The sequence below is a fragment of the Mobula hypostoma genome, chromosome 9 (assembly GCF_963921235.1).
Source record: "Mobula hypostoma chromosome 9, sMobHyp1.1, whole genome shotgun sequence".
NCBI lineage: Eukaryota > Metazoa > Chordata > Chondrichthyes > Myliobatiformes > Myliobatidae > Mobula > Mobula hypostoma.
Window position 1 is genome coordinate 129,256,174 of NC_086105.1, and position 20,003 is coordinate 129,276,176.

The window sequence follows — 20,003 nt, forward strand, 5'->3', positions numbered from 1 at the left end:
TCACCTTTATGAGGCATTGCCTATTGAAGGTGTCTGGGATCCTGGGGAGGCTAGTGCCCATGAAGAAGCTAGCTGAGTTTACAATTTTCTGCAACTTTTTCCGATCCTTTGCAGTGGCCAGCCCCTCCATACCAGCCGGTGGTGCGACCAGTTAGAATGCTCTCCATGGTATATCTGTAGAAATTTGTGAGTATCTTTGGTGATATACCAATTCTCCTCAAACTTTTAATGAAATATAGTCGCTGTTGTGCCTTCTTTGTAGTTGTATCAATACATTGGGCACAAAAAAGGTCCTCAGAGACTTTGTCACCCAGGAACCTGAAACTGCTGATCCTTTCCACGGGTGATCCCTCGATGAGAACAGGCGTGTGTTCCCTCGACTTACCCTTCCTGAAGTCCACAAGCAATTCCTTGATCTCACTGACATTGAGTGCAAGGCTATTGCTGCAGCACCACTCAACCAACGGATCTACCTCGCTCCTGTACACCTCTTCTTCACCATCTGAAATTCTGCCAACATTAGTTGTGTCATCAGCAAAATCGGAGTAGAGCAGTGGGCTAAGCATACATCCTTGAGGTGCGCCAGCATTGATTGTCAGTGAAGAGGAGATGTGATTTCCGATCCACACAGACTCTGGTCTCCTGATGAGGAAGTCAAGGATCCAGTTGCAGATGGAGGTACAGAGGCCTAGGTTTTGGAGCTTTTTAATCAGAGCTGGGGGTATAATTGTGTTGAACATACAGCTCCAATGCCAATTTAAGTTTACTGATGGCACCACTATCTCTGGCCGAATCAAAAGTGGTGGTGAATCAGCATACAGGAGGGAGATTGAAAATCTGGCTGAGTGGTGCCACAACAACAGCCTTTCGCTCAATGTCAGCAAGACCAAGGAGCTGATTACTGACTTCAGGAGGAGGAAACCAGAGGTCCGTGAGCCAGTCCTCATCGAGGGAGTCAGAGGTGGAGAGGATCTGCAACTTTAAATTCCTCGGTGTTATTATTTCAGATAATCTGTTCTGTGCCCAACGCACAAGTGGAGCTATGAAAAAAACCACAACACAATCATTTGTGGATATAACAGTGTCAAATCATTTCACAGATAAAATTTCATGGGGGGGGAGGTCTTTAACTGAGCACTGCACAGGAACTGACATCATTCATGCACATACACTGCATAAACATACTATGCAGCTTAAGGCTGGTAAAGATCTGGGATCATGTCATACAGTTGTTTTGACCACACTAGCCACAGTATTAAAGTAACAAATAAAGATACTTTAAACTGAGTTAATAAATACCACAAACTATTCATTAAAATCAATACATAATTAAATTCCATTCAACTAATACATGCAACAGCCCAGCGTATGCCCTTTCCAGTTCCACCACACACCTTATCTGCTCCACTTGTCCTACGAGGCAACAATGGCCGAGGAGGTATCATCTCTGCGATCCTGATTTAGAAAGACAAATAGTCAACGATATATTTTACATTTAATACACTATAGAAAATTCATACTGGGTACATTTGAAAAGTTCAGCTGTAAACTACTGTATAACATTCTTGCCATTTTTCTCATCTACTTTCCTGATGCGACATAGTTCCACAGACACCAGAAAGCTCTGGTAACTTGCTGTGGCCACCATTCTTTATGCATGAGAAGGTGCTCGCAGATTATTCTGCAGCTGTGTCATGGGTAAATCCAATCCGGTTCTTATCAAAACCACATTTTCAACAGGTGCCATTGGAGTGTTTTCGGACTGGAATTCTTATTGCTTTTCCTCTTTGTAACCAATGGACAGATAACCCATTTGCACTACACCCACTGGCACCCAATTTAGATCGTAGAAACAAGGAGAAAACAGATCTCTTCAGTTTGTCAGTTAAAAAAGTTGAAATAGAGTCTTGAAACAAAGAGCAAAAATGATCTAGTAATAAAGATAAATGGAACTGCAACCAAGAAACATCCTTTCTCTATAGAGTCATAGAGTAACAGAACGCTACAGCACAGAAACAGGCCCACTTAGTCAAAGGTTCATTTCATATTTCAAAGGTTCATTTTATTATTAAAGTATGTATACAGAATATAGTTCTGAAATTTGTCTCTTATCCAAATAGCCATAAAATACAGAAAACCATAGTAGATGAAAGAAATACATCACTTCCCACCCCCTGTATGAAAAGAAAAAGAAACAAAACCCGCAAATCCCTAACACCCCCAACCCCTCCCTCGCACATAAACTGACAGAACACCCAAACCCCCAGCATACCAATTCACTACAAGAAAGAATGGGTAAGAACACAAAAAAAAACAGAACTTAATGAGGCCAATGTGAACTACAGTTAGATTGAACTAGTGCAATCCATAAATATCATAATTTCAATAACATCTCCAAGAGCACTGGGACCCAGTGGCCCTCCTAGGGCAGCAACTCAAACCAGTTGTCCCTCCAAGGGCTGCGATATGAACCAGTCTGCGCCAAATCATTAGTCTGTCTAGTCCCATTGACCTAGACCATGACCATAGCACTCCAGACCTCTCCCATCCATGCACTGTGCCTATCCAAATTTCTCTTAAATGTTGAAATCTAAGCCGCATTCACCACTTGCACTGGCAGCTCATTCCATACTTTCACCTCCCTCTGAGTGAATATTTTCCCTTTAAACATTTCACCTTTCATCCTTAACCCATGACCTCCAGTTCTGGTCTCACCCAATCTTAGTTAAAAAAGCCTGCTTGCATTTACCCCATCTATACCCTCATAATTTTGTATACCTCTATCAAATCTTCCCTCAATCTTCGAGGGAATAAAGTCCAAGCCTATTTAACCTTTCCCTATAACTCAGGTCATCAAGACCTGGCAACATCCTTGTAAATTTTTCTATATTCTTTCAATCTTACTTACATCTTTTCTGTAGGTAGGTGACCAAAACTGCACACACTACCCCAAATTAGGCCCCACCAACGTCTTATATAATTTCCACATAACATCCCAACTCATACATTGGTACAATACATTGGTTGATGAAGGCCAATAAATCTATCTTCTCTATAAACCTATACTCTCTTCAGATTCTGCTTAATACTACATCAACTAAAAGTCAGTTACTTCTTAATCTTCTAGATTCCAATGAACACAGTTCTAGCTTGTGCATCTTCTGCTCAAAATTTAACTTGTTGTAAAATATGTTAGATAGTTTCTGTATTCCTTCCGAGGCTTGTACTCAAAGTCATCAGGGGATGGTGCAATTCTTCCCGAGATTAATAAAAAGAACAGATACCATTAAGGTCCTTTCTAGGTAACAATTAAACATATATATGCCCTACAATGTTTTACCAGCACCAATTTTCATTAATAAATACAGTAAAACATAATTTCCTTTTAGATACATAAAAGCTATCTTTGAAGTTGCAGGGTGTGAATGTGTAAACAAAGACTGCTCTCTCTTAGAACCATGCACAGCGACAAGTCTCTTGACACAATTGATCTGGAAACTGATCACTATGTTTACATTCACATCAAATTCATGCTCATTATAAATGTTGTTGTCGTCGTGGCTATCCCTCGAAGTCAAGGATGGTGGTCTTCGTTCTGAAGAAGTGGCTCACAGAGTGAAAATGCCTGTGCGTGTATTTGTTTAATGTGTACTTGACGCTGCACTCCTAGAAGCACACGATACTTCACAAATCAACCAACTGATTCCAATGGCATGGAAACCACGACGATTGGAGTTGATGGATTTGTTGCAGCCTTCATCCGCCTTCACAGCTGTTGAGTTCAAAGTAACTTCGTCCGCCTGTTCCACCGTTGAGGTCTTGGTTGGATTGTTCTTTGTCAGGGACCTCACCCTCGACCTTACCGCCATGGGTGACCCTAGCAGGAGCATAGCACCAGACGGCATTGCTCTCGGGATCACAGGACCACACAAGCTTCTCCACCATGTCAAGGTGACAATCCATTATAAATGTACATGGATCCTTTATCTTCACTGCTTTGATCTCTTTTGAACTCCAGAATGGATGATTTTATATTTGTCTACATTGAGCTACATTTGTCAGCTATCTCCTAAATACATATTTTATTAATAACATTTTACAATTTTATACCTCCATCTCAGATTCAGTTTAGTTTATTGTCATATATCCTAGGATTCAATGAAACTCCTTGCTCACATGATGTTCACAATGTAAACAGTATAATAAAATCAATAAATACAACGATAAGGGAAAAACAGAAATGGAGCAAAGATTATAGTGCAGTCATCTAACTTCCTGACAACAAAAGCTAACTAACAGGTCAACAAAAGTTCCTGATTTACTTGAATTGACTTTCAAAGGTAGTGGAGTAACAAGTATTCTTTTAAATCTAAATAGACAGTGGAAGGTTATTATTATGGCATCAGTAATGTTTTGCTTACTTCCATTAAAACCCAAAGTTTGCAGATGACACTACCATTCCTTACAAGTTTTGTTTTACGTTCTGTTCTTTCGCACCTTTTATTAGCTATTCCTTTATTCTTTTCTTTCTGTTTATATGCTTTAGTCCAATCTCTGGAAGACCACCTCCAAGGGGAGAGGGGATGGTGGTTCTACCAAGTGACTTAACAGCATTGATGTTTCTTTGGTTGTTTGCCCTGAATATGACAGCTATATGACTATATTTTCTGGGAATTTGATATCCAGTATCAGCCTGTATCAACATTGTGTTTTCTGATACTGTAATCCTATCATGCTGTGATATACTCAGACATTGGGCAATGTTCAATGAGAATAAAATATATTACTAATAATCAGAAGTTCATCATCAACAAGATAAAAATTGTTTATCTGAAAGAATTGTGCATATTTTCTATTTAAAGCTGAAATCTACCTTTGAGCCAGATCCTCTCGAAGTCGCTTCTGGACCAGAGGTTTAGTCAAACTAAACTCCAGAACAATATATGTCCTTGTCTCTGCATATTGCTGAAAAATTAAATGTAAAAGTGAAGATTTTCCATGTATGCAGAGCTCAGATTTGCTAAAGAAAAATCAGTTAATTATTGTGCAAAAGCAAATGCAACAATTTCAAAACCTAATATCCACAATTAATGAATATATTTAAAGTTCAGACATTAATACTGTAATTACTGTTGTGCTCTGGACTCCCCAGTTTTCAAAGATTATGCTTTGAATATTTTATTTAGAGATTTAGCATGGTATCAGGCCCTTCTGGCACAATGAGCCCACACTGCCCAATTGTACCCATCTGATCAAATAACCTACTAACCCGTATATCATTAGAATGTGGGAAGAAACTAGAGCACCTGGAGAAAACTGAACACAGTCACAGGAGAAAACCTACAAATTCCTTATAGGGAGTGGTAGAATTGGACCCATGTCACTGGTGCTATAACAATCTGATACAAACTGCTACACTACTGTGTCATTGATAAAGCTTTCTAGCCTGTGCTATATCAGGAGCCCTTGCATAAAATACTTGGAAAGTTTATTAAGACTTGAAATAAAATTTCTTGAGGCATCTTGCTTATTTGTGAAATATTCTATCTACAGACACTTTCAGGGAAGCCTATTTTAAAAATATTACATTGCTCTTCACTACGGCCTTCTGCTATTTTTTTGGGCTACTTTTGTGTTGCTATCTACCTTTCATAAAATCTACGTTGACTGCTTCTTCAGTTTCTGTGCTGGTCAATGCTCTTGTAGCATCTAATAGCCTCCTAGTAAGCATCAATTTTGTCCAATAATTGCATGCAAATATGCCACAGGAAGGGGAGTACAAGTTGATGGAAATGAAGAAGTGAAACAGTGCTACACATGGAATGAGAGGAAGGGAAGAGAAGCTGTGTCAATTGGTGGAATTAATTTTAAAATTGCAAAAGACAACCCATTTAGTGTGGAGGCTGGTAGGATAGAAGGTGAAGAGGAGAATCCTATCCTGATTCTTGGAAGGGGGAGAGAGGGCGAAAAGTGGGCAGAAGGAACACTAGCTTCAGAATGCTAAATATCATGGAAAACCTTGGCAAACTTCTATAGATGTGTAGTGGAAAGTGGGCTGACAGGCTGCATTATGACTTCGTATGGAAACACCAATGCCTTTGAGCAGAAATCCTACAAAAGTTAGTGGATTCCGCCCAGTACATTATGGGTAAAATCCTCCCAGTTATTGAGCACATCTACATGAAACTTTGCCGTAGAAAAGCAGTATCCCTCATCAAAGATCCAAACCATGCTCCTTTCTTGCTGCTGTCATCAGGCAGAAGGTACGGGAACCTCAGGACTTGCACTACAATGTTCAAGAACAGTTACTACCCCTCAACCATCAGGCTCTCGAACAAAAGGGGATAACTACACTCATTTAAGGGCTCTGTTATATTGTAATATGATGGATATTATATTGTTATTTCATACTCGTTATTTACTGCTATTTATTTATCTGCATTTGCACTGTTTGTTTTCAGTTCCTGATGTCTATAGTTTACAGTTACTGTTCTATAGATTTGCTAAGTATGCCCACAAAAAAAGAATCTCAGGGTTGTATGTGGTGACATGTATGTACTCTGATAATAAAGTTTACTTTGAACTTTGAATGGGGATGCAAAGGAAATACGTACATATCTGGTGGTGGAATTTTGCTGTAGGTAACGGAAATTGCAGAGGATTATTTCACCCTATCAGCCTCCAACATCAGTAATCATCCTCTAGTTTTTCCAATTTAGTGTATTGCATTTGATGCCTTGTTTTATATAGAGATATCGCACGAAACAGGTCCTTCTGGCCCACCGAGCCGTTCTGCCCAGCAACCCACCTATTTAACAGTTGCCTAATCACAGCACAATTTACTGTGACCAACCAACCAACTAACCAGTTCATCTTTGGACTGTGGGAGGAAACTGGAGCGTTTGCGGGAAACCCATGCAGATCATGGGGAGAACGTTCAACCTCTTTATTCCCAACAGTGCTGGAATAAACCTCCAAACTCTGGAACACCCTGAGCTGTAATAGTGTCACACTAACCACTACGTGCCTATAGTGCTTGTGCTGATGGTGTTGTCTCACCTACACTGCAAAAATCAAAATGTTGAGTGGATGACTCCTTTGTAGAACACCACCTTTCAATTTGTAAGAGTGATTCTGCACTTCCCGTTACTTATTGCCATCTCAATCTTATTCAGATCTCTCTGTCTTGGTCTCTAATAAGCTTCCCAAAGTGCCAAATACAAGTTCAAGAAACAGCACCGTTTTGTATTTAGAAACATTACAACCCTCAGGACTCAGTGCCAAATTCACAAACTTTGGAAGTCCAGCTTTTCCCCTTATCCTGTGTCAGTACTAGCTAGAGCTGGCATAAAAAATAGTAGGCAAAACTAGGAGAGCTGCAGGCTCACAATACTAGGTTTCTGACTTACATATGGAGTTTGTATGTTTTCCATGACTCCAAGGGTTTTCTCTAGGTGCTTTGATTTCTTCCTACATCTCAAAGTTGAGCAGGTTAATATGTTAAGCAGCCACTGTGAATTGTGTAGGTGAGAAGAGTACCGTGGTGCTAGGGGAGAGTGGTAAATTTGGGAAGAATACATTAGTGAAAATTAGCAATGTAATGGGAAAGCTTTGAGAGCATATACTTAGCTGAATGACCTTCTATAATGTAACAGAATAAAAACAAGGAAGTTCACAGAGGAGAAACATATATAAATATAAACAAATAAGAACTTTCACCTGCAACATTAACTCAGTTTTTCCTCTCTCCATGACGCTTCCTGATCTGCTGAGTATTTCTAGCACTCAGGTTTATTTCAGATTTCTTAACATTTGGTTTGATCTGCAGCTTAATTTCCAAGTGTTTTTTTACTACTCCCAACTTTCTTTACTTACCCTCCTCCAGACGGATCATCTATAGTTAAGCAGCATTCATTTACCTCTTATGTGGCATCGAAAGCAACTATCCAGGTGACCCAGTTTACTTTGGTTTGCATCCCATCATGTATATTCCTTTTATTCTTTCCATCCCTGATCCCTCTCTACAACTTAAAGCACAATTGTTTTCTCACTTTTACAGTTCTGGTGAAGGATCATTGATCTGAAACATTAGCTGTTTCTCTCACCATGGATGCTGCTTGACCTGCTGAGTATACCCAGCACTTTCTGTTCTAATTATGCCATCATATGCATTTACTTAAAACTTGATTGCATAATTTCCCTCTAGCCTTACCACAACCAAAATGCCACTGAAATATTGCTGCTCATAACATTTTGAGGAACAATTGTTCAAGTATTTTTCCTACCCAACCTTCCATTACCCACCTTCTGTAAGTTTTAATGTCATTGAAAACTTATGCTGTATCAGTCCTATGTTAAGCACTCTTGGATTATTGCCTCATTATATTCAACATTCTTATCATTTTGTTGAAATTATATCATAACCACCCTCATTTATCTCCAAAATCTCTCAGACTTCAATCAGCTGATTCAAATGATAAAGAAGAAAGAGATGGAAGAATATTTCATTGTTGAAATCTCTCAATGCAGGTTACAGGTTTTAGTAGACGTACATCTCCTTCCGTGTTAAGTGAATTTAAAGTTTCATGTTCAAATTCATGTTCTGCGATAAGTGACTTCACATTCACTGAGCTCTACAAAAACAAACAAAACAAATTAAAAAGGTAATGAAATACAATGGTAAATTAAGACCAAGAAATACTTCTCATTTTCTGAAAAATGGTGGGATCTTTCTTTCCAGTGTAAGGTTCCACACCAGTTAAATGAGGCAAAAATCTTTCATTTTTCAAAAAGGTTTATCCAATTAAATCTCACATATGCAGAATTAATTCAATTTTGTTCCCCACTGATGATCAAATTTTGATTTGTCTTTCAATACAAGTGGACTAATTTACTAATTTTTGCTAAATGGTGTGCTTTTCTTTTGCTCTTATGCTGTCTTTGGCTTTCCTTGTCAGGCACAGCTGTTTCTTTCTCCCTTTAGAATGAACTGATCCTGAGTCTTTTAAGTACTCCCAGAAGCTCTCATGACTGCTGCTCTATGTTTGCCCCGTTAGAGTCTGCTTCCAATCAATTTTGGTCAGCTCCTCTCTCACGCCTCTGTAGTACCTTTATTCAACTGTAAAACCAATACATTCAATTTTATCTTCTCCCAAAATGCAGGGTGAATTCTATCATAAAATTATCACTGCCTCCTAAGGGTTCCTTTACTTTAAGTTTGCTAATCAAGTCTGGTTCATTACACAACACCCAATCCACAATTGCCTTTTCCCTAGGGAGCTTGATGACAAGCTATTCTAAAAAAAAAGCCATCTCGTAGGCATTCCATAAATTCCTTCTCTTGGGATCTAGCACCAACATGATTTTCCCAATCTACCTGGATATTGAAATCACCTGTAACCATCAAGACATTGCCTTTTTTACATGCCTTTTCTGTCTCCTGTTGTACCCTACATTCTGGCTGCTGTTCAGAAGCCAGTATATAACCCCATCAGGGATTTTTTTACCCTTCAGTTTCTCAGCTCCATCCAGAAGGACTCTACATCGTCTGATCTTATGTCACCTCTTTCCAAGAATTTGATTTCATTTTTTACCAACAACGCCACCCCTTGTCCTTTCCCTTCAGTATAATGTGTATCCTTGGATGAGGTTCTGTGATACCCACAATGTCATACCTGCCGGATTTTAGCTGCACTACATGATCTTCTACATTATTTCATATACTGCAGGTATTCAAATCTAACATCTTCAGTCCTGTATTCAGCACCCCACTTATCAATTTTGTCTCCATATTGCCTGAAGTTAAATTCTTATCCCTTTCTAAACTCTTTGGAGACATCAGAATGCAGAATAAGTAATAATTGATTTTAATAAACAATCAATACAGAACACTAACATTGAAGGAGGGCTTAGGAAGGAAAATGAACAGTTTTAATAGAACACTGAATGACAATAAACATCTCTGATAGCATGTAATACATTATACAGCTCAAATGAATCAATGGCTTATAAGAATCTTTGTAAGATGTATCCTACCTTCCTCCCGGTTTCCCTTGTTGTCTTTTCATCCTTGAATTTACTAATAGACATTTTATAATGTTGAGATAGTCCCTTCCCTCCAGATGTCTCCCGTGAGAAGCTCTTTTTACGTTTTGTCTGAGTCATACATTAAGAAAAGAGATCATCATGATCTGCTATGAACAACCACGGGTGCCCACCCCACCGAAGATGTAATGTCCTATTGGAAAAAGTAATGGAAATAATTATCCAGATCTACTTAAGAATACAGCCTGATCTGACAGCACGGTGTCATGATGGGCAGCATGGTATTGTAGTGGTTAGTGCAAAACTTTACAGTGCCAATGATCACTGATCGGAGTTCAATTCCTGCAGTGGTCTATAAAGAGTTTGCATGTTCTCCCGGTGACTGCATGGGTTTCCTCTGGGTGTTCCAGTTTCCTCCCACATTCCAAAGACATATGGTTAGGGTTAGGGTTAGTGAGCTGTGGGCATTACCGGTAAAAAGCAGTAAAATGTTGCCGTAGGAAATGTGGCAACGCTTGTGGGCCTCCCTCAGCACAATCCTCAGACTTTGTTGGTTGTTGATGCAAACAACACATTTTACTGATGATTTGATGTACATATGACAAATAAAGCTAATCTCTAATGTCTTTATAAGGACAAGCTGGAGTCTCTACCATTGGAAAGATCAACAATACACTAACTTAGATGCTTCACTACAGTGTAAGCTACACCATAGAAACAGCAATCTGACCTTTAATGTCAATATAGTGAACTTACAATGAGCAATAAATGATTGCATAGTCAAAGTCTCAACTTCCACTGCAGCAGTAATAGCTTTTACCTGCACTGAACAATGAATGGATAAACAGATATTGACATGGAGATAGCCTGTTCTGGAAAGGATATGTGCAAAGCTGTATGGAAGGTTGAAATTAGGTTCTCTAAATTTTCTTACAGGCATAGCAATGCCCTAAGTATTCTGATGAACTTACCCATACCGCTGTATATTACCCTCCAACATTTCATATTGTGATAAAGGATCTTTGACCTGAAATGTTTCGCTTCCCAGGCATGCAGCCGGGCCTGTTGAATGTCTGTGTTTTTATTTTATATTGGAGATTCTCAATGCCAGGAGTGTGGCATGTTTCTTTTCCTTTCATGATCTAACAAGCTAGCATTCACTCTTTAATGTTTCTAAGCAGCATGGCAGAAAATTGGGAGTTTATTCTATAAGGCATTTTATAGGTCTATCCAGACATTCCTATCCAAACTAATGCAGATCCTGTCAGTACATCAACATTACCTTTTCAAATATTTCAGCCTCATTATAAGAGACTATTGGATATGCTCCTCGAATCCGCCTCACACCTGGATACAGTAAAGGTGCCATATTTATATATGCTATTCCATGAAAGGAAATAGGACCCTCATCCTCTGTCTGCAGATAATATAAATAAAAAGATTACCACAAAGATTTAAAAGATGAACATGAATTCTGCTACAATATATGTGATTGACTTTCCTTTGACTGAGGGTTTTTCATTTCTGGTATTCATTCATGCCTGTCAATTACTTCAGGCTAAGAATCCATGGGATGAAAGAAAACCTTCAAGCAACGAAGCTTTGATTTTGAAAAACCTCTAAAGTTCAAGTGTAAGTTTAACTGTCATTCAACTATACATGAATACCCATGGATACAGTCATTGTTTGGAGACAGTCATTGTTTAAAAATGACTTGAATGAAAATTATTGCCAATCATAAAATGAATTGGAATCCTTACAAGTGATAAGAATATTGTCAAGATAGCCTTGCAAGCTTGTATTAGACGTGATCATAAAGGAAGAGTGATCATATATTTGCTATAATCAGTATTCTTTTTGAAGAAAGTAAAGAAAGCATCCAGGAGAATTACCATATTATTCTACAAGTAGTGTATTAAGAATAGCTCATTCAATTCTTTCTGCCTCTTTTATAGATATGACTCCAGGAATAATTAACTGACCTTATCTATTTTACTGCTTTTCCCTCCTTTAGTCGGACCAGCTAATGGCACACGCTTGACCTCCACAGGTAAGTAAGTTGTGTCTGCTATATGCTTCTGTAAACTGGAAAAGAGATTTAATTATCCAAACTTTAAAAAATCAGATAAATTACTCTTAGTGTTCTACTTCCATAAGACCATAAATATATAGGAGCAGAATTAGGCCATTTGGCCCATTGTGTCTTCTCCACCATTTCATCATGGCAGATCCAATTTTCCTCTCATCCCCAATCTCTTGCCATGTCGCAGTATCCCTTCATGCGCTGACCAATCAGGAATCTATCAACCTCTGCCTTAAATATACATCAAGAGTTGACCTCCACAGCTGCCTGTGGCAAAGAATTTCACAGATTCACCTCTTTCTGGCTAAAGAAATTCCTCCTCATCTCCGTTCTAAAAGGATGCCTCCTCTCTATTCTGAGGCTGTCCCCTCTGGTCTTAGACTCTCCTACCATAGGAAACATCCTCTTCATTTCTTTTGATATAATCTATCAATATTGGTATTGGTTTGTTATTATCATGTGTACCAAGATATAGTGAAAGGTTGTCTTGCATATTGTTCATACAGATCAAAATCATTAGACAGTGCAATAAGGTAGAACAAGGTAAAATAACAATGCAGAATAAAATATAAAAGCTACAGAGAAAACACAGGGCCTGTAAACAATAAAGTGCAAGATCATAGCAAGGTAGATTGTGAGGTCAAGGTATTTTGACCATATCCATTGACAGCAAAGGGAAATTCAACTGGACTTACAACCTTGCAAATGTTTTTATACAAAATATCAGCCAAATAATTTGGATGGAAATCTTTTAGCTTGTCATAATAATATGTTTTAGATTATCAACAAATTTTAACACCAAACTTATACAATAATATTTTAAACATACTTTGCGAAAAGAAAACACTTTTTCATCAATATGCATAATATCCCCTTAAAGATCTCTACTTCAAGGAAAATTATAAGATATAAAAAGGAAACATACTTTGCAAGACAGATCACAGCTTAATATGAGGGTAAGAGATCGTGTTGAAACTCCAGTTATAGAGCGCAGTAACAAACATTACAAAGGAAGGCAAATTTGGAAGGGATTTCAAACTTGTATATTGCAGATAGGGAGATACAAAGAGGATAGACTTTTCTACAGATGGAGTTCAAAACGGTGCATTGAATGAATTGATATTGCACCAGCTACAGCTACAGGTAGCTGTTTGCATGTAACAGCGGCCACACCCCGGGCAACGGCTTCGAAAAGCCAGCTAAACCAGGTGAGGGTAGCTGACAGGTCTCAAACTCTCGGTGAGATAGGGAGTTGTCTATCCCAGCATGTGAAGACAGACCCTGGTGGATTGAGCGGACGAGACCAATGGAAGGTCCAACGGTCAAGAAGGTGGTCTCTGCAAGCATCGTGGAACGTGTAGAGCAGGACAAGACACAGAAGACGTCCTGGTCATCCACTGCGCCTAGTCCCATCTCCAGCCGTCTTGAATCTGTCTTGCTACTGGATCCAGATGGGAATTGGGAAGAGAGAGTGAGACAAACACTGCGCAACTCTCCCTCACTTAAATCCAAATCACGCGCTAGTGTCGGCATCATTATAACGGTGTCGAGGTCCTCATCGACGTCGACGATGGACGAACACGAACGAACACTATTTCACCAAAGCCTTGAACTGAAGACACAATCTCTACTTATGCAGTAAATTGTAACAACGTCAAGCAAAACTAGACTATAGGTTATTTCAACTAGCTTTCCATAAATTAATCTCAATTTACCATACTTCTAAGTTACAAAACACTGGTTTAGCTACAAAGTATTGAGTCTATTTCTGGAAACACAATTCTGGAAGTATTTAAAGATATTAGAAAAAGTACAGATATTTATTAGGATGGTTTCAGGAATTAAAAACTTCAGGAAAAATGTTAGACTGGAGGAAGATGAGAGAATACTTGCTGGAGGTACAATACACATTTATAACGAGTAAACAGAGAGGAACCCACTTCTTTGTAGATTTAAAGTAATGAGCCAAAGATTTGGATTTAGTGAGGAAAAAATATTTTTACTTGGATTAGTTATAATCTCACAGCCTTAAAGAATGGTGGAAACAATGATTCAGAGTTTTCTAAAGGGAATTAGATAGACACTTGAGGGAAAATAATTAATGAGGTCAACAGGTCTGGAACTAGAAAATGAAAATAAGTAGTTCTGATATAGGATTTCAACACAAAACAGTTCCGTTCATCCATAGATGCTGCTTGGCCTGCTGAGTTCCTCCAGCAGATTGTGTTCTGCTGAAAAGGAATAGATTGCTCGACAGTAACTCAACACAGCTGATGGGTTGAATGGCCTTCTGTGCTTTAATAGTTCTCCTGTTCAATGATTACATAGTGGAGGTAGTGTGACCTATCCTGGTAATATCATCTGAAAGATTAGGCAAATGATAAATTTGGCATCAAATCAGTATTGCACACAGACGGACAACACTACATACTTTGGCATTTGAGAGTGCCTGCAATTGCTGCTATCACTCCCTTTTTTGCCATTGGCATAAATTAAGCCATGAATGCAAATGAGCACATTGCATACTGAATTGGAATAATTTGCTAATCATGTAACTTAAATCTTTTACCTGAACATGGTTCAAAGGATTCTTGAAGGCATAAAGCATAATAAAAACTTAAAACTCACTTTATCTTAGGTAGACTCTCAGCTAAAAAGAAATACACACTTGTAAATACCTAAAATATATAAATCAAATATACTTTGTTGCACAGTTTCAGGATTCTGCTCCAACAAAATTAAGACTTCTCCTGCCTAAGATCCAATCATGGAAAGGGAATTATTGGTTTCCAAAGTCTGTACTTTAAAAAAAATTGAAATGATACCATCCTGCATTCAGAAATTTCACCATACAAAATAAGAATCTCCAAGATAAATTTTTAATTTCAGTTATACAATCAGAAGCATGGCAGGCACATACTTTCATTTTTCTCTCCAGAGGGAGAGATTGTGAAAACACAATATATTCTATAGATGTTGACAAGCCCCTACAAAATACTAACGTAATTGTGGTCTGGAAGTTAGAATTTCAATTATACATAGCTTTTCATTGAGTGAAAAACATTTTTGTGAATTTTTTAATCACTACCCTCAGAAAAATTGAAAATTACTCTAGCAGTTCAACTCTTCCACTTCATACAACAGAAATCTTAAAAGCCACAAAGACAGTTCTTTTCAAAAACTAAGATGTGATTTCATGCTGACAGCAGAGACTTTAATTCCTATCAGTTTTGCCTGGATTCAACTCCAGAGTCCAGAAACAATAAAACGTAATACAAATGGTTATTCAACCCAATTCCTGTTTATACTAATATTTATATAAGATACAGTAGTTACCTCGACAAAGCCTCAGGCTCCATAAAGCAGCGTTGCTCAATGTTCCATGTGACACGCTTCTTCAAATTTTCTGCCTCCGTTCTAAATGCCCAGTCCTGGATAATAATTGAAAGATATAAAATTCTCAGATGTCTTTTGTTCTATCAGGAACAAATCTGTATCAGATGAAGCCATATTGGTAAATACCACCCAGTGTTACTACAGGTGTCATCTGTAATGTTGCTACTTAAACTATATTCAACAATTCAATCAGCTGGTTGTGCTTGGTTAAAGTATGACCATCTTTTCAAGTACATTCCTTCAGGTAGCTTTGTTGTTTTCAATTGGGCCCTGTATCTTCAAGACACACAAAATGCTGGAGAAATGCAGCAGGCCAGGCAGCATCTATGGAAAAGACATTTTGGGCTGAGACGTCAACTTTACCCTTTTCCATAGATGCTGCCTGGCCTGCTGAGTTCCTCCAGCATTTTGTGTGTGTTGCTTGGATTTCCAGCATCTGCAGATTTTCTCCTGTTTCTATATCTTCAAAAGCTCATTTGACTGTTGTTTACAAACAAGTGGCAAAGCGAGATCAGCAAACTTGATCAGTCCAACTTTTGATAAGGAACAATTGATAATAAGTTGAGGGGAGCTTTAAAATGCAATTTTTAATTCAATTTGCATCATTATTCCAGCTTGAGCAATAGCAGTGATGGATTTACAGAGAATAAAAGAAATATCTACCTCAGTTTCTAAGTATAGAATGTCAATTTCATTGCAGAACAACTTTGGGCTGCTGTCTGGTGTTATACTATTTGATTTTTTGGATTTGGCCAATAGTGACATGCGAGGTGCAGACAGTTTACCCCTTACTTTTCTCCTCTGCCTCAAGCATACACATACCTATTTTTCCAGATACACAAGAAATGCAACCTAGTTAGGCCATGGAAGAATCGTTAAAAAAAAGGATGGTGAAGAACATCCTCAGCTTGATCTTGCACTCCCAGCCTAGAGTTCAGAAAATGAAACCGTACTATAGTACACAACACGTTGTAGATGTACTTTTTACATTATGCCATAATAGGAATATGTGGTCTGAAACAGACTTAGAGAACGCAGAGCATAAACAGCAGCTTACTGGAAGGTGCAATCAGCTTTGAGTTCTGCACGAGACACAGGTGGGGCTATCAGCAGGAGAGTAACGGGAAACACATTGAAAAACTTGCTGCACTTGCTGCAAAACTAGACTGCTAAAAAGATTGTATTTCAAATCAACTTATTATCCTGAGTACATGACTTTGCAAAGAGCTGGATCCAATTCTTTCCAAAGGGGAGGTACAGCTAACCCTATTCACTCACTATATTCGACCCTAAATCCAGTTGCAATGAAACTCAAACTGAAAATGTCATAACCTCTTTGCAGCATAAACAAAGTTCTCTCCAACATCTTAATGTTCTAATTCTGCACAAGGTAAATAGAGAGATGCAAGGTCAGCCAGCTATTATCACATTTAAAGGAATTTGAAGGATGTTACAGCTCTCCAGCAATCTGCATTTATTTATAACAAGAATTATTGAATCAACCCTCAGGGAAGTGGCAGCGATCCTACGCAGCAGAATCAATTAGCTTAATCTCTAACTTTGGAGCTGCTTCCTGCACCCAAGTGGAGCTCATCGACTTCATCATCTTTGCCTCCAACTTCTGCCCTGCCCTCAAATTTAGCTGGTCCATTTCTGTCACCTCCCTCCCCTTTCTTGACCTCTCTGCCTCTAACTCTGGAGACAGCTTTTTGACGGATACATATTATAAATCCATGGACTCTCACAGCTACCTGCACTATACCTCTTCCCACTTCATTACTTGTAAAAATGCCATCCACTTCTCTGAATTTACCTATCTCCACCACATTTACTCTCAGGATGAGGCTTTTCATTCCAGAACTAAGCTCCTTCTTCAAAGAAAGGGACTTCCCTTTCTCCACCATCAAGGCTGCCCTCAACTGCATCTCTTACATTTGGCGCACATCTGCTTTCACCCCTATCCTCCGCCATCCCACCAGGGATAGGGTTGCTCTTGTCCTTACCTACCACCCCACAAGCCTCTGCATCCAGCACATAATTCTCTTTAACTTCTGTCATCTCCAACAAGATCCCATCACCAAGCACATCTTTTCCTCACCCCCGCCGCAACTTTCTGCTTTCCACAGAGATCGCTTCCTATGCAACTCCCTTATCTATTGGTCCCTCCCCACTGATCTCCTTCCTGGCACCTATCCTGCCCCTACAGCTCCTCCCTCACTAACATTCAGGGCCCCAAACAGTCCCTCCAGGTGAGGCGACACTTCACCTGTGAGTCTGTTGGGGCTATTTACTGTATCTAGTGCTCCTGGTGTGGTCTCCTGTATATCGGTGAGACCCGACGTTGATTGGAGATCGCTTCGCTGAGATCACCCAGTGCCCACCCATTTTAATTCCGCTTCCCATTCCCATTCCGACATATCAATCCATGGCCTCCTCTTCTGTTCAGATGAGGCCACACACAGGTTGGAGGAGCAACACCTTATATTCCGTCTGGGTAGCCTCCAACCTGATGGCATGATCATCGATTTCTTGAACCCACCCACTCTCCTTCACCATTTCCCATTTCTGTTTCCCTCTCTCACCTTATCTCCTTACCTGCCCATCATCTCCCTCTGGTGCTCCTCCCACTTTTCCTTCTTCAATGGCCTTCTGTCTTCTCCTATCAGAAACACCCTTCTCCAGCCCTGTATCTTTTTCACCAATCAACTTCCCAGCTCCTTACTTCACCCCTCCCTCCTCCTCCAGGTTTCACCTATCAGTTTGTGTTTCCCCCCCTCCCCCCCACGCTTTCTTACTCTGACTCCTCATCTTTTTATCCCAGTCCTGATGAAGGGACTCGGCTCAAAACGCTGACAGTTTTCTTTTCCATGGATGCTGCCTGGCCTGCTGAGTTCCTCCAGCATTTTGTGTGTGTTGTTTAATCTGTAACATCTTTTTTTATAACTCTAGAAATTAATCTCAATGCTGTACTTCATGTGGCGCTGTTACTTTTAGATGCATTTCAATCTTTACACTAGATCTTTTTGCTCCACTAAGCAACTTAGCGGGTTATTTTCCAGTAAGTATGTGATAACCTTATTCTTCTTAATAAATATACTACCTCACAATTATCTACTAGTAGGTCATTTGTCCCTTATCCTTGTTCTGTATTTATGAACCTTTTCCTTTACTTTCATGCAGTCATAAACCTCATAATTTGCTGACATCCACAAATTTTGAAATTGTATTTCTGAGTTCTGAGTACATTCATATGAATGGCTGACAACAGTGATTTCAGCACCGATCTTTGTATATTACATTGCCTGCCTTATGTCTTACCTCTTTGCTGTTTAGTTCCCCGTCTTCATCTTCATATGGACAAACCTCAATGAAGGAATCTGGAATATCCTGAGCCCCAGATGCAACAATGTTGCTTATTGGCCATCTCTTTGATCTTATAATGGGCTCCTTTTCTCCTGCAGCTTTCAAAATCCCATTAGAAAAAATCACCTTCTGAAATAAAATTCAGTTGACATAATTAAATAATGCCATTTCAGATAACTTTGAACTGGTGAGATATTTAGGGAATTAATGGTTTTTGAATTTAATATGATTAGTTGAACATTTTAAGGGGATTTGAATTTTTAAAAAATAATAAAAATGCTAAACACCAATAAAGTTTTGGTTAAATCATACAAGAATTTTATGCATAATTTTGGTTTTATTGTAACAAAAATAATACAGAAGACCAAGGGTATAGAAGCAGAATTAGGCCATATGGCCCATCGAGTCTGCTCGGCCATTTCATCATGGCTGATCCAATTTTTCTCTCAGCCCCAACCTCCTATAACCCTTCATGCTCTGACAAATCAAGAATCTATCAACCTCTGCCTTAAACAGACATAAAGACCTGGTCTCTATAGCTGCCTGTGGCAAACAACTCCACAGATTCACCACTCTCTGGCTAAAGAACTTCCTCCTCATCTCCGTTCTAAAAGGACACCCCTCTATTCTGAGGCTGTCATCCTCTGGTCTTAGATGCTCCCACCATAGGAAACATCCTCTCCTCATCCACTCTATCAAGGTCTTTCACCATGCGATTGGATTCAATGAGGTCACCCCTCATTCTTCTGAATTCTACTGAATACAGGCCCAGAGCTATTAAACGCTCTTCATATGATGTCACCAAATCCTGGAATCATTTTCGTGAACTTCCTTTGAACCCTCTCCAGTTTCAGCACATCCTTTCTAAGATAAAGGGCCCAAAACTGCTCACAATACTCCAAACGAGTATGCTCACAATACTCCTGATGCTGTATTCCATCTGCCATTTCTTTGCCCATTCTCCTCATCTGCCTAAGTCCTTCTGTAGCCTCTCTACTTCCTCAAAACTACCTGCCCCTCCACCTATCTTTATATCGTCTGCAAACTTTGCAACAAAGCCATCAATTCCATCATCCAAATTATTAACATATAAAGTAAAAGGAATCAGTCCCAATCA

At 39.1% G+C, this 20,003-nt stretch overlaps 1 protein-coding gene across 3 annotated transcripts in view; it reads right to left on the bottom strand.

Moving 5' to 3' along the window:
* The window catches only part of cfap70 (cilia and flagella associated protein 70), an 86,881-nt gene that overhangs the window by 47,750 nt on the left and 19,128 nt on the right, over positions 1-20,003 (bottom strand). For 2 of the 3 annotated variants that reach the window (XM_063057471.1, XM_063057470.1), the window contains 8 exons: positions 18,842-19,015; positions 15,464-15,558; positions 12,027-12,129; positions 11,327-11,461; positions 10,036-10,155; positions 8,553-8,633; positions 4,874-4,965; positions 1,395-1,455 (listed from right to left, as the gene is read on the bottom strand). In XM_063057471.1, the coding sequence (XP_062913541.1) occupies positions 1,395-1,455; positions 4,874-4,965; positions 8,553-8,633; positions 10,036-10,155; positions 11,327-11,461; positions 12,027-12,129; positions 15,464-15,558; positions 18,842-19,015 (861 nt within the window). The remainder of the gene's footprint in view (positions 1-1,394; positions 1,456-4,873; positions 4,966-8,552; positions 8,634-10,035; positions 10,156-11,326; positions 11,462-12,026; positions 12,130-15,463; positions 15,559-18,841; positions 19,016-20,003) is intronic. The other variant, XM_063057469.1, reaches the window with a different exon arrangement.